This window comes from Falco peregrinus, chromosome 8 (genome assembly GCF_023634155.1).
Source record: "Falco peregrinus isolate bFalPer1 chromosome 8, bFalPer1.pri, whole genome shotgun sequence".
Taxonomy (NCBI): domain Eukaryota; kingdom Metazoa; phylum Chordata; class Aves; order Falconiformes; family Falconidae; genus Falco; species Falco peregrinus.
In genome coordinates this window covers 13,753,758-13,768,225 of record NC_073728.1, presented here as the reverse complement: position 1 = coordinate 13,768,225, position 14,468 = coordinate 13,753,758, and the positions used below count along the sequence as shown (strand labels likewise).

The 14,468-nt window shown below is 36.6% G+C and overlaps 1 protein-coding gene across 6 annotated transcripts in view; it reads left to right on the top strand.

Moving 5' to 3' along the window:
- Window positions 1-14,468, top strand: part of CALCRL (calcitonin receptor like receptor) — a 68,376-nt gene that overhangs the window by 23,201 nt on the left and 30,707 nt on the right. For all 6 annotated transcript variants that reach the window (XM_027786211.2, XM_055812274.1, XM_027786213.2 and 3 more), the window contains 2 exons: window positions 11,756-11,855; window positions 12,856-13,000. In XM_027786211.2, the coding sequence (XP_027642012.1) occupies window positions 11,805-11,855; window positions 12,856-13,000 (196 nt within the window). In that variant the 5' untranslated portion in view covers window positions 11,756-11,804. The remainder of the gene's footprint in view (window positions 1-11,755; window positions 11,856-12,855; window positions 13,001-14,468) is intronic.

The window sequence follows — 14,468 nt, the reverse complement described above, 5'->3', positions numbered from 1 at the left end:
ATGAAGTACCTTGTCCAAGTGAGACCAGAGTTTATCAAGGCAGTGATTTTTGTGTCCAGTTTATGTAATATTTTTAATGTTCATAGTTAATATTTTATTTTGGTTTGCATTCAGGTAAGTTGGGGTGGAATACTGCAAAAGGATATGGAAAAGTCTGTTTGTAATTAAAGGAACACTAATTGGACTTTAGGGACTGTGTGTAAGATACACTAGTCTTTCCCACGGCCACACCCTGAGCATATGATCTTTAACTGAATTCATGGAAACATTCACACTGCTTCCTACAGATTGCAGCTGGCACTGTCTGTAAAATCTCTGCTTCACAAAGAGCAGAGGATTTTATGTGATAATGTGCAATGATACATTTCATTCTGCTGCGGTGTTACTACACAGCTATGTGAAACAGATGGAATGTATTGTAAGAAGACTGTAATATGAAATGCAATTATGCAATAATACTGAAATCCTAGTAATGATCGTCCTTGTATTCTTGTTCAGAGGATGTGAAATAGTGCAGTGCTTGACCATCAGATATGTGTGTGGCTTACAGATTGAATGCCAGCTAAATTGTTAGATGACCCACCAACTGTTTTTCATATTTCTAACTTTTAACATCTTTTCCAGCAGCATAAAGTCTGCAAGTAGATTTTTTTTTTTTTCAATGGCACAGAATAATTTTTCTGTTAACAGCATGAAAATATAATGGGATGTCAACTGAAATATAAGGCTGTTAGACCTGGGCCTGTCCAGTTTTCAGCTGTTGTTTATCTCTGGTATTACAAAAAAAGAATTAAGCCTTTGCATGAGACAAGTGATGGACAAATCTGAAAACTAGAAAAATTTAGTTTCTTACTTTCAGGTATGGACTGATGTATACAATTTCAGGTGGAAGAATTTTTACCTAAGTGGTATTTCATAAAAGATATAAAAATGTATTATTTCCGTTAGTGCTAAAGATTTCTACTTGGGTACTCTCCATGCTCAAGACTAAAGACTGTCCTCATGTAAAAGAGAAATTATGCTTTTAAAAGTAAGTGCACTGTCAAAGTTAATTGATAAGATCACCATATAAATGTGTTCTAGTCAGTTGAATATGGCTTTACATGTCCAAACAGTCATCAGTGCCTTTTGGGGGATTGCGTGTAACACAATAAAAATTTGAGACTTTCATGTTTATACTGGTGCCAGCTGTTTTGTATTCTCCATGTACACTTTCAAATCAGAATGAGGAATGCATAGGGCAAATACTGTAAGAGATGTTAATGTACTCACTTGGTAACAGTTTGCTTTCTGTTCAAAGGGTCTTGCTTCTCATTTTGCTACGCAGGTGAGTTAACTGCTATGATCCTGTAATTAACTCCTAAACTGACAGCAACTGTAGCAAAACAAGTGTTTCTTCACTCCTGTACGGTTCAGTCTGTGTCAGAGTTACACTTATGTCAATATTTCTGTGGGTGTGGTAGGGTGTGGATGAAGCTTCCCATTTAGAACACTTTGAAACATTGATGTATGGTATTTTCCTCAATTTGACAACACTAATGCTAGCTCAGATGGACGAAAAAATGATGTTAATATAAAATATCATTGGCTGTAGTGGTGTCTTGACGTGTATTTACTTGAAGGAGATGTAGGCAGAGGACAGAAAAACCTTTTACCACTGCCTAATTTATGGCTACCTTAAGATGAATTCTGCAGCTAGTCTGTGGGGAGGAGAGTTATGTATACAAATAAAAGCTCTGGTTATAAATGTAAAGACAAAAGCTTTGACAGTGTTGTGTTCTTAATCTGTCCTTTGACTATATGCATCCATTCTTTTCTGTCATTATAAGTCATTTGCAAGCCTTTGCTCTTCTTCACTGTACTGAGTATAGCCCCTTGGCAGTCAAGACCTATGTCTGTGTGGGTCTCAAGAAGATGAACATGTACTGGTATGCAGCTAGAGACTTTGAGACATATGTAGAAGGTAATTTCTCTCCACACTGTTGAGATTAGCTTTAACTATTTCTGTTTTTTACTTTCTTCAGTCTCACAAATTCCTTTATAGCTAGCATACTCTGTGTGAACCCAATTTAAAACATTTGCTGCTAAAATGCCATTTTAGGGATATAACAGATGAAAAAACATAGGAAAGATGGGAAATATCTGTAGCTAATTAAAAGCAAAGGAGACAAACTTCAGACCATGAGAATTCAAAAGATTGGTTTTGGCTGCTGCTTGTTGTTGGCTTTTGCTACAGGTCGGATTAGTAGTTTTGATAACATGTATTGTCTAATATTCAAAGGGTGAAATATTCCAGATCTTGCACTTTTGACTTCTGGCATGTAAAATTTTAAATTTAAGAGGAAATGTTCTGAACTGTGGTGACTTAGCTTGACCTGGTAAAGGCTTTGAAGTAGCTGGTGGTTTATTTTCTTTAGAATAAGTATACCAAGCTGAATTTTTCTAAAGCTGCTTAAATTTACCTGAACTTTTTTTGAATAGTAAATACATCAGAAATATCCCATGAGAGAAAATGCTGATATTTGGCATGAACTTCCCATCTGAAATTTCATTCTCAGCCAGACCAAAATTATTGCCGGTGAAAAGAAAACTGCTTTGGGAATATTTTAGTTCTTTGAATTATGTTTTTTAAAAAAACAACAAGAACAAAACAGTAAAAGAAAGAATTCCAACACAAAATCAGAAGACCATAGTGCTTCTGGCATTTCCATGGAGAGTGCACCTATATTTGGTTCATCAGTTCTGTTCAAGTCATTGACCAATGGTGAACCCAAAGTTAGGACACTGGTTCCGATGCAGTGGCTGCAGCAGCACTGTGTTTATGCTGGCGTAAGCAGTTCCCTTTCCTGGCCACCTGCTCCCTCCCCATCCTGCTCTGAGTTGCTGGTGTGGCATGGTCCACCGAAATATTAATAATTCCATTAAAATTGTATTGTAAAACATCATAAATATTATTTATAATGGAATGAAAGCATGTTTGTGTATATTTATGTGTAAATACTTACATTTCTAAATATGAATCTAGAAGAAACTGGTGTAAAACCTGTGAATTTTTCATAGCATATACTGGACTGCTGAACTGGGGTTGGGGCCAGTGAGAAAAAGCTTGAGTGGTAAGCTGAAAAAAACAGAAGTCCTGATGCATTTTGGTTAACCCATTCTCCCATTCCCATTGCCTTGTTCTGACCTTGAGAAAAGTCTTTGAACTTTGGAAATACTCTTGTAAATTTAGCATGTGTCAATGAAGAAATAACAAAAATCTTTTAAAACTCAGCCAGTTCAGAAAATGACTTCATGCTCTAAACATTTTCACAAAGAAACCTTTGGATCTCTTTCGGGTCATTACTTGGTAAACAGCACCAGAGTCATTCAAATAAAAACACTGACCAAAAGGGACACAGAGAAAAGCAGTTCACTCTCTGCAGCCTTCAAGCATCAGTTTCTGGAGGGGGTGGGGAGGGGGAGGGAATCAGATATCTGAGCAAGGATTTTTATACTAGGATTAAGGTCGTCTTGATGAATTCATAAATTCATACTGCCATTGTTTTTTAATTCAGAACAGTAAACACTAATAATTTTGCTTGGAGGTGGAGAAATCTTTTTTTGAGGTATATACCATATATTTCAAATACATCGTAGAGTATCTCAAGTTGAAAAGGACCCATAAGGATTGAGTTCAACTCCCTGCTCCTTACAGGACTACCTAAAACTAAATTATAAATAAATAAGCATTGTCCATATATAATTGTATCTAGAGAACTATACTCCTTTTTTTTTTTTTTTCCTACACTTCTATTATTAGTATCAGCAGGTGCATGCTAAGTAAACAAGATGGAAAACATTTTTATTTTCTCTAAACTGAGGCGTGTGGGATAGGGTCCTCTGTTCTCTCCCTTAGAGTCATAGCAAAGAAGTCAACAGAACTGTTTGCTCTCAGTTCAGGGCTGCACCCAACGTCCTTCATGATTTCCTGAAGGTTTCTCCTAAAATCTTTAAGACATTCCTTGTTTTAAGACATTCCTTGTTTTCAATATGCATTCTGGAATGAAACAATAGAATTTGGGCTTAGGCAGGAAGATCCAGTAGCTCCAGTGGTGTACTTGCAATGCTTTGCTATATTAAGTAAATGGCTTTGAGGTCACATCAGTAACACTTTGAAGTCACATCAGTAATGCATCCCTATGAATTTTGGGGTTTGGCCCTTGAAGTTTTGCTGTTTATGTCTGTGGGTATTTTTGCTCCAGTTTCAATTACAGAGTTCTTTTTGTTGAACATGTGAGGAATACAGATCGGCAAAGGGTAATGAGGCATTAAAATATACCTAATAAGAACGTGGGAGCTCTCCAACCTTTTCATAGCATGATATCCATGGAAAAGAGAGAATGTCATGAGCAATCCCCTTGTATTTAAAATAACATGTTAATTGGAATGTGCTTGTCACAGCATAGCAGTTGCTTTGGAGGAAGAGAAATTTCAGGAAAGTTTACTAAATAAGTTTTTAATTACATTTTTTAATTACTATAGCAGGAAATCAATACGGTAGAAAAAAGAGAAGTACCAACACTAAATCATCTTGATCAATCAGTTATTGAAATTTAATAATTCATTATTCTGCTTTCATCTTCATTTCTATTAATCAACTTTTCTAGAGTGTTTGATAGTGGCCACTCTAACTTTTTACCCATAACTTTTTTCATCAGAGCAGCCTTCCTTCTAAACTTCTTTGTGCTTGAATGAGTGCTACAGAATTTAAATGCCATGGTTTACAGAACATTGGACTGAATTTGGTGAGGGTTATGCCTAATAACCTATGTTGATGGATTTTAGACATCAAGGTACACTTTAGGTTAAGGCTATGGGGTGAAAAAGGTAAAGCTTGTAAAATAAGCATAACAAGTAGTTACAGAATGATAGTCAAATAGCAGTCACTGAAAAATCTGGAGGCATTGATAACTATAAATTGTTGGAAATCACAATTGCATCTCTGAGAATAAGCCATGTCAGTCTTGTGCTAAAGATTTGCTTTGCCAGGATCTCTGTGGCCATTATTTAACAACTAGTTCCTCAAGAGGGAAACATTTTGGGTGTTAGTATCACTGTATGAGAGAGTATAAAAAATACTATAATTTAAAAAATGTAAGTAATGAGGGAAATATCCTGAGGTTTTTGTGTTTTGATAAAGTATGTAAAGGCACGTGTTACTGAGGAACTGATTTCTGCAGTAAAAGTTGTTTTACGTTAGCTTCCAGCTCTTGCTTTCTCATTTCAGGTTAGAAAGAAGCAAACTACACTGTAGTGCACTGTCGGGCTCTGAGAGAGGTTTCTGTTTAGAAAAAATAATCAGTACTTTAGGCAGAAAATACTATAATCAAGAAAACACTGTGAAATTATTTTGGAAGTGTAGTATTGTGGTTTTTACTTATCCTAAATAATTTTGCTTTGCTTTGATATTTTTAACATTCATATGATGCATTTATCTGGTACAGTTAGATATCCTGCTGAATTGTAACTACAGCCCTGAGTCCTTGCCTATCTTCTGTATGCAATTGCACCATCTGCTACTGCTGGCTTCATATGCTCTTAAGTTAACAGAGAGGTCACCATATTTGAGAAGGAGTAGAGCCTTCATAATTTATAGGAAAGGCATTGAAAGCACAGAGGCCAAGAGAAGACCCGTCTATGTAAAAGCAAAGAAGAAATGCCTTTCTTAAACCAGTAGAAATCCTGTTTTTAAGAGCCAAAATTGGTGTGATGGACAAAGACACAAAACCACCGTTCTGCAGCCTGTTTGTGGAGAGGCTTGACGTGGCCCAAGAACAGAAATTGCAGATTATTCCAGGGGAAGAACCCTGTGGATGTTTCCTCCTCCAAACCCTCATTTGGAGGGTTTTGTTGTGGTGTTTTTTTTTCTGGTTTTTGGTTGGCTGGTCAGTTTGGTTTCTAATTGGACCTCCATAGCCTATGTTTCTTCTCAGGATAATTTACAATGTCATCCAAACCTGTGAATTGAAGAGAAGGAAAGTGTTACAAAAGATTGAGGGTTCCGTCCTCCCTGGGAAAAAACTAGCACCGCTGTCACTCTATGATAGGTTCTTATGATTTCAAGTGTTATTAGAACTAGAGTGTTGCCAGTTACTGCTAATAATGTCTGTTGGGTGCAGGAGACAAAACATAGCTGAACGGTAGCCAAAAACTATTAACAGGAAAAAGTACACAGGCAGGAGTAATTTAATCTGCGTAATCTTACCTACAGATGGTTCTGCAATCTCTGCAAGGCCTCTGGCAAGCAGCTAGAGTGATGCAAAAACAAAATCAAAAAAATCTGCATGCTAATAGAAAGAATAAAAGATGTGAAATGTCTTTGTGACTAGACCTAATTTTCTGTTTGCAATAAGCCCGAGACCTTGAGATGTGCACATAGCATGAGGCTCGAGAAAAAGAGACTACTTTCTCATACTGAGCTGAATGACCACCTAAAGCATGATTAAGTTGTTACAAAATAATAGAACAGTGAAACTGAGGTATGCCACTCTGTTTCGTCTTTATTTATTTTAATCCTCAAGAAGAGAGTAAATGCCATTGTGCCACAACTACTCCCTAGGAAAAACTCCTGGAAAAGTAGAAGGAGGAATGCTTCAGTATAGCATTTTTTTCTAACGTATCCATGCATGTGAGCAATGCTGTGGGTTGGGAGAATTAGATGTCTAAAGAAATGTATTAGGAGCATTTCTTTTAATTTTTATTGTTCCATTTTTCCTGACGTGTGCCCTGTCTGATTTGAAAAGAGGAAGTCACACTGGGGGTTTGAAAGAATAACTGCAGTAAGGATAGAGATGTGTTCTTATAGCAGTTCCATTGACATCACAATGGGGTTGTACCAGTGTTTTAAACCAATATAGTAAGTTAAATTCTGTTTGTTTTAAGATCCAGCAACATATGGATTTGACATTTTTGGGTAATATAACAGTTCTTTCAAGTGAAGGTGAATACATTGGGGGAAAAAACCAAGGCCTGCCACTAACTGAATGAAGAGAACAGTGCAATGAAGTCTGTTGGAAGGTGTGAAGAGCTTATGCTTCTGTGCTGCAAATACTGTCTCAGGGAGGATCAAACTCTTTTGATCTCCTCTCTTGCCTGTTTTAGAAGTCTGTAACTGCTGATGCCTGGGTCTTAATTCAGAGTGTTGGTGAGTAGGGAATTCAGGTGTCGTGAAACTGTGCTACCCAGAGTTCCTTAAATTTGTCACAATACTATTATTTTTGAGCCTTCTGAACTCTGTGATTATGAGGAGGATGGAGTAATTCCCACACGTACAGCTGTGAGCTGTTATGTGATACCATCAGAGCAGTTTGGTCCAAATCCTGGCAGATGTGGTTCCCTCAGAAATTAGGACATTTTACCAGACTAGGAAGATTTCCAAATTGCCCTGCATTGTTCTCCAAGGTAAATGTGGAGATTTTATAGTCTGCTTTCAGGACTAAATGAATCTGGTGTGCATAAATGTGGGGCTGGTACTGCCCATTTGCAAAGTTCTTTTAGTTAGAAGAGAATCTGCCCCTCTGAGTATTTCCCATAAAGTTTATGTGAGTGGAGATGTAAGTGAAGGCTCTATTTGTAATTCCATTTGAGACTACTGTTTTTTTCTAACAGTGTACTACAGCAATTCAAAACAGGGACACTTGAAAAAGGTTGGACACTTTCCAGCTTGGGTTTTTTGCCTGTGTCTTGGGCTGAAACAAGCAAGCATTGCCTGGGGTTTTAAATACTTTTGAGTTGTGTGTGCCTCTCTAAAAAGAACCAGGATTAACAAAATAGCATGTATAGCTGTTTCTGAGAGAGATTGCAACAAAACAAAATCAGGTAGTGCTAGAACAACAGCGTGGAGTGGGGGGAGGGTTGGTCAAGAAAATACCTATTCTGACTCCCGTTTTCAGTCAGAGATGAAGGCTATACATCTATATTTGCACATGTTCAACTTCAGTGTTGCAAGATTATAGCACTCTGCAAGATATGTAATTTATAGTGAAAATATTTTGGGTTTTGGTTTTGTTTGTTTGGCTTTTTTTTCTTTTCCTGCGCAAATCAAAGATTACCAATTAGTAAAAAAAGTTTATGCATGTGTATGAGTGTACATACAATGACATAAGTAGACTGTCCCTCCTATTCCACTCCTACAGAGCTGCAGTCTGCTTACAGTCAGACTTAAGGGCAACTGCTTAAGGCAGAAGCTGCCAGTTTGGGTTGTGTGTTTTTTTTTTTTTTTTTTTTTTTTGTTGTGTGTGTTGTTGGGTTTTTTTTGCCTAAATGTGGTCAGGTGATTGAAGGTCAAAAATCTATTTTTTTTCTTGCTGACTACTTTTTTTTTTAACTCTTTTGCTGTATTATTGAAATGGGAAGTGTCTGGAGCTCAGCATGGATGACATTTGTTCTTGGGAGGATGGGAAGAGGTTAAAAGTAGAAACAGCTGATGAGGCAGGATGGCTCTATAGAGAAAGCAGGAGGAAGAGAAATGTGAACATCTGTTAAAGCCATACCAGTGACTATTTTGGCTAAGTTCAGTTTGCAGTTCCTTCTGAATTCCTTCTTCAGTAGATGTCACTGCTGTCAGTGACAAACATGATATAGGCCTTTGGAGTATCATTAATTTTGTTAACAGAGAATGTAATAAAGAGGAAAAACAGGCAGTTCCAGTTCTTTTTAAGTTACCCCAGTCTTCAATACAACATAAACTAAAATAAAAAATGAGATTTTGAAGATCTGATTTGCTATTGCAATTCCCTGTTCTCTTCCTATTGATGTTCCCTTTTACTGGGAAAATACTTAAGCAAGAGAACTGCTAGGAGTTGTACTGTTGTGTCTGCTGACTTACAGTTTCATTCAATACCTATCATTGTAAATCACGGTCCTGCTGGCTTTTGTTCAAATCCCTACTGTTACAGAGTCTAAGCTTCCACTATCTTTCCCTCAAGCTAACATTCAGTACACTGAAATTAATCTCAATCCAACACAGTTGTCTTCTCTTCCCCACAGTAGAATTGTCAAAGATGTTTAATTGCAAAACATCAACTTGGGAAGAGTTATTATTTAAAGAAACCTAAGAATGAGTCTCTTTTATTATTATTTTCCTTGTGCATCTAATACATCCCAGATCTGAGAGGGAGAACATTTTCTGAGAATTGTGTTTGTTTTACATCTTATCAGAACAGCTGATTAATAAAAACAGCCTGACTTTCTCAGCAGTACTGGCTTGCTACCTCAATCAATGGACTACATTGCCATCCATTCTTAAGAAAGCTTTTAATCTTCCTGTGAAAGTTCTTGTCCAAACTAACTGGAATAAATGTTGAGTGAATGAATTAATGTAGTGATGCAAGAAATGCTTTCCTGATGTCCAAATAGGCATCTGAATGACCTTCATCCTGCATTTGGTGATTAAGTCCAAAAGCAGTAAGTTTTTTGCAGTTAGCAACTGTGAGAAATGAGGTGGAAAGCATACAGCAAATTATAGACCTGACTTAATCTTTTATCTCCTGGGAAGAACTAATAATTTAGGAGTGGATACTGGAATGGTTGATTGGAAATACCTACAAAGCCACTAGGTATGAAAAGTTTTGGACCATCAAAGTAACACAGCTAGGGGGTGAGTTTTGATATTGTGAAACAAAAATAATTATGGAATGTGAATCAAAGCAGATAAACTCTGCTTTTGTTTATATGATATTGTATCTTATAGATAAATAAAAATAAACAAGACAAAGAGAGGGCAATGTTTGAATATGCATTTTAAATTTGCCTTCCGATGTTCGTTTAGCATAAGGATTTTTAGAACTATTATAGAGAAAATTATTTTGAACTCTTTTACACATATGTAGAAAAATATACACTAAATGGTATATTTATGGTTCCTATGTTCTACTTGACTTGTCTCTTTGCTTGTCTTGCATACATACTTTATGAGTTGTAACCCTGTGCATGTGTGTTTTGGCATACTTTGGAAAAAGAAGGTTACTAAACTATTTTATGACCAAGTAGTTAAATCCAATTTCCTTAAAGGCCAGGTCACCCCCATGCCTACCCCCCCCCCCCCCTCCTTATTAGGTAAACAGACGCAAGTATAAATGAATGAAACTTGTGGTAGGTTTGAAATAATCTCCCTTGACCCCAGTTATTGTGCAGAATTGAAATCATATTGCCTCTTTGCTCATTTAGATATCTCCATTTGTATTTGTCAGTCTTCAGCCGCTACACATAGATATTTAGTTTTTTTCTTTAGTTAGCAGGCAGTGGTTCTTACTATTATGTATTCACTGTAGTTCTCATCGCACATAGATTTTTCCAGAGAAGTATTAGCTCAAATAGAAAATATATTTATGTATGCTAATATGTCTTCCTGTTAGTGTTTTAAGAGCCTTCAGAACAGCATATTTGAATTTCAGTGCCTTGTTGAATTCTGTGCAATTTCCAGCAACCAGCGTTAGAGGGTTGCACGCCAGTGATAAAAACAAAGGGAGGATTACTGATGCAGTTTTAGAGGGAGAACGTGGCTTGAGTCAGGAGGCAGGTTTGTGTGTAGGTCCTGACAGCCATCTTGATTTGATAGCAGTGGAATCTTTGAGCTAGGGATATAAGGGATCCTTGAGGTACATGGGCTTTGTATCTTAAGTAGCAGCGCATTATTTGTAGTGAATTCATCTGTACAAGGGAGCTAAACTCACTCAGATGTGGTCCCCTTCATTTTGGCTGGTAATAAGTTCGTTAATGCTAGTACAGTGATATTTAGATTTTGAAAGGTGGTTTAGTTGTAATAACTTAATCTAAATGTGGAGAAGTCTTTTGCTACCATGCAAACAGAAGAGAAGCTCTTATCTTAATTCCAGGCTCATCTTTGTGACTTTCTTGGGATATTTCAGGATACAGTGAAATATTGCATGAGATATTACGCATTTCCCTTCCTTTTGAGGGAGTTGTCACAGCAGGGTTAGGTCTGCTAAATAGATGGTCTAGGTGTTTAAAAAATATTTTTGTTTATTTTATGGTTTAGGTGTGTTTTACAATTTGAGAATCAATTCCAAGAGTTGTCTGCAGTGTAAGACAATTGTAACTGTTTTGGGTGGCTCTGTTTTCTTCCAGCTACAGATACAGTAACTAGCTTAACAGCTACTGCAGATACAGAAACTATTTTACAGCCCACAATTAATTCTTGCATTGTCATTGTCATCCATGCAAAGTTGTAACTTCAAGATAAAGTGGCTACCTACTAGATCAGTTCTTCCAGAAATGGCAAAATCAACAATCAGCAGGTAGGAAGATAACAGGAAATAATTGTGTGGATGTATGTGTTTGTGAAAGTTTAAGTCTACTTTGGAGGAAACTGAACTGCAGTTTGCAATGGTTGCCCAAAGGCAGAGATGGCAAGGAGTTAGCTTGTATCTCAGGGCTAATTGCTACATATCTGTTAGAGTTGATATCAGCTACCCGACTGAGACAAACCCCCTGGAGAATTGGTGTTAGTTGAGATAATGGAGGCATGAGTGCAGGAAAAGCCCTGCTGTTGGAATTCACTGTCAGTGAATTCAGTACATTTTTTCCACTTCGTATTGTACATCTCCATGTATTTCACATGGCATCACTATGTGTGAATAAAAACTGAGGACTTCCATTGATTTGTTTTAATTCAGAAAGAAAATATGAAGTCTTATCAGTTTTGACTTTCATGAATTACTAAATTCCTTCCTACTTTTTTTTCCCATTGCAGTTTGAGCTCATTCAACTACAATATAAAATTCACTGCACCAGATATAAAGATGACAGAAAATTGGATCACATTTTTGCTGTTCTTCTTATCGGTTACTATGGTGAGTCTTATGAATTTTTTAGATCACTTCCAGTTTCAAACGTGTGTAGAGAAATTATTAATATGGAAATGCAGAAACAACTAACACTGTGTTCAAATGTAGTTTCTGCACAGCAGGATCCTTATCTACCTTCTGTTCTCCTTTTAATTCCTGTGGTAAAGGAACAGAAATAGTATTTACTTCTGCTGAACCTAGCATATCCTCCGTTAGCAGAGGACTTTACAGTAAGTTGACAACTGACACATAAGCAGTACTATGCAGACCCCAGGAAGAGTGGAGGAGACAGCCAGCTCAGGTTCAGAGGACATCCTTGGAACTCTTAATTTCACCCCTTGTATGGCAGTGCTACAGTATTTCAATCTGCAGCTTTGTTTTTCCATGTTTAGTAGCTTCCCATAAAATGTTAACTACTTTAAACAATGCACTTAAGAGGTTCAGGTTTTGATCAAGATCCACTTTCTTAAATATTTTTTTTTAATTATTTGTAATAACCATAAAAATGGACGACCTTTTGGTATTCTGAGGGTTGCTTTTATGTTTTGCCAGAATATAAAGAAACCAAATAGCTCTAAACAAGCCAAAAGCTTCAGTGCATGCAGTATATGGAAAGTCTTTTTTCAAAGAAGGTCATTTTGGGCTGGATTCAAATGCCTTTTAGGCTAATGTAACTTCAATATATTTTACTGGATTTTGCCAAAGCTTTTTATATGCTTCTGACTTCTCAGTGCTTTCTATGCATTTTTCCATTATGTTTTACAAATCTTGCATATTGTTACTCCCCTATGCTCATTCAGGAGATATTTGTCAAGATTCAGTAGTAAGGAGAACTGCTGAATTAACCAGAAAAACATGAAATCATATTGTCAGTAATAAATTTGAAGATCACTTTCCTTCAGTAAAACAGTATTTAAGATACAGTATTTCAATAGATGGAACTTTCAGAAGTTTGTATTGGAGTTTGTCATGACTTGCTAAAAAAAAAAAGTCTTTTTCCTCTCAGTTTTTTGCCACTGCTATACCATCCGAAGGGCATCAGAATACGACGGAGGACTTCACTCAACTGAGTGTTACACGGAATAAAATTATGACAGCACAGTATGAATGTTACCAGAAAATTATGCAAGATCCTATTCATAGGAAAGAAGGTAGGGATTATTTTCTTACAAGGTTTTACAAAGGCCAATGGTCAACAGGTATAATTACACTGATTGAGGATCCTTTAGTTATTTTCTTTTTTTGTCATGGTAGCAATGATTCTTCAGGCTGTAACAGTATTTGTAGAATTTTTTAGAAATGTCACTTTGGGATTCAGGAAGATAAGTGATATGTTTTATTACCTTCCCATAGAACCAGTTCTTATACAACACAAAGCTTTTATTTCTGATGAGTGAAGAAAATCTTAATTTAAATAGATGTCCAGATTAAAAAATGGTGACAGATTAATCTTGCCACTTTACTGCATTTCATACTCTTATAATATCTCTGTATCCCTTGTCATACCTGCCTGTAAAAATTGAAAATAACTTGATATACATAATTTCCCTGCTCTGAGGGTTGTGTTAGTGTCATTAATGCTTTTTCTGGTAATTCATTCAGAGCTAGCCTCAGTAACTCTACCTGTTGCTGCATTCACTGTTTCTGACTTTACAACTTATAGAAACATTGAATGGCTTTTGAGGCAATTGCTTTCTTTAACAATGACTTTTTTTCTCTTCTGAAATAATTCTTTGGAGGAACTGAATGTCTGGGGGTCAGAAATGGATATGAATATGACAGTGTAAGCTTATGTCCAACCTGGGGCATCACAGCTTCAGAAGGATCTGAACAAATAGGAAAAACTTTAGATGAGGAGGAATTACATGGTGTTTGAAAAATGCAGCCTTTGAGATGGGCGTTATTAAGTCTTAAAAAGGAAAATGAAGGAAGATACTAAAAACATCTGCAAATTTGTATTCAGTCATTCTGTGTTCTTTTTGGGAAAGGATTTGTTTATAAAATCCCAGCTCATTCTCCAGGGAGGTTTATTTTAGATGTTAACATTTGTCTGAGTGCAATGAGGCACTGAAACAGGCTCTTGATGGACTTTGGGATTCCCTGTCCCTTGGGCACTTGGAGAAGTGTCTGTCCACAATGAGTGCTGCAGGCTCAGCTCTGCCTGAGGCAGAGGAGCTGTGGCTGCCTCCCAGCCAGGCTTTCTGATGGCTTCTAGGATACCACTGTGTTTTCAATGAACTAGTAAACATATGTACAGGCTTGGCATGCATCCAAAATATAAATACATTCAGTAAAATGATCTTTGCAAGCTTAATAATTGATTTAGGGGTTTTTTTTGTCTGCTGTGCTCTAGATCTGAGGTTTGTAAATTGTGGATGTAGATTTTTTTTCAAGGTGAATGATGATGGATTTTAAAATGTGTTCAAAGAAATGTACATGTAAGGAATTATTTCTGTTAAGTGGAGTTTTAATCAGCTACTGCTAAATCTTACGTTTCTGTTTCCTATTTCTTATATTGCTACAAGTGAGAAACTTACCTTAGGCAGTCTTATATCTTACTTTTGACAGACTATTATGAAAGAAGGGTTGTTATTTTATTACCAGGTCTCTACTTGTTTG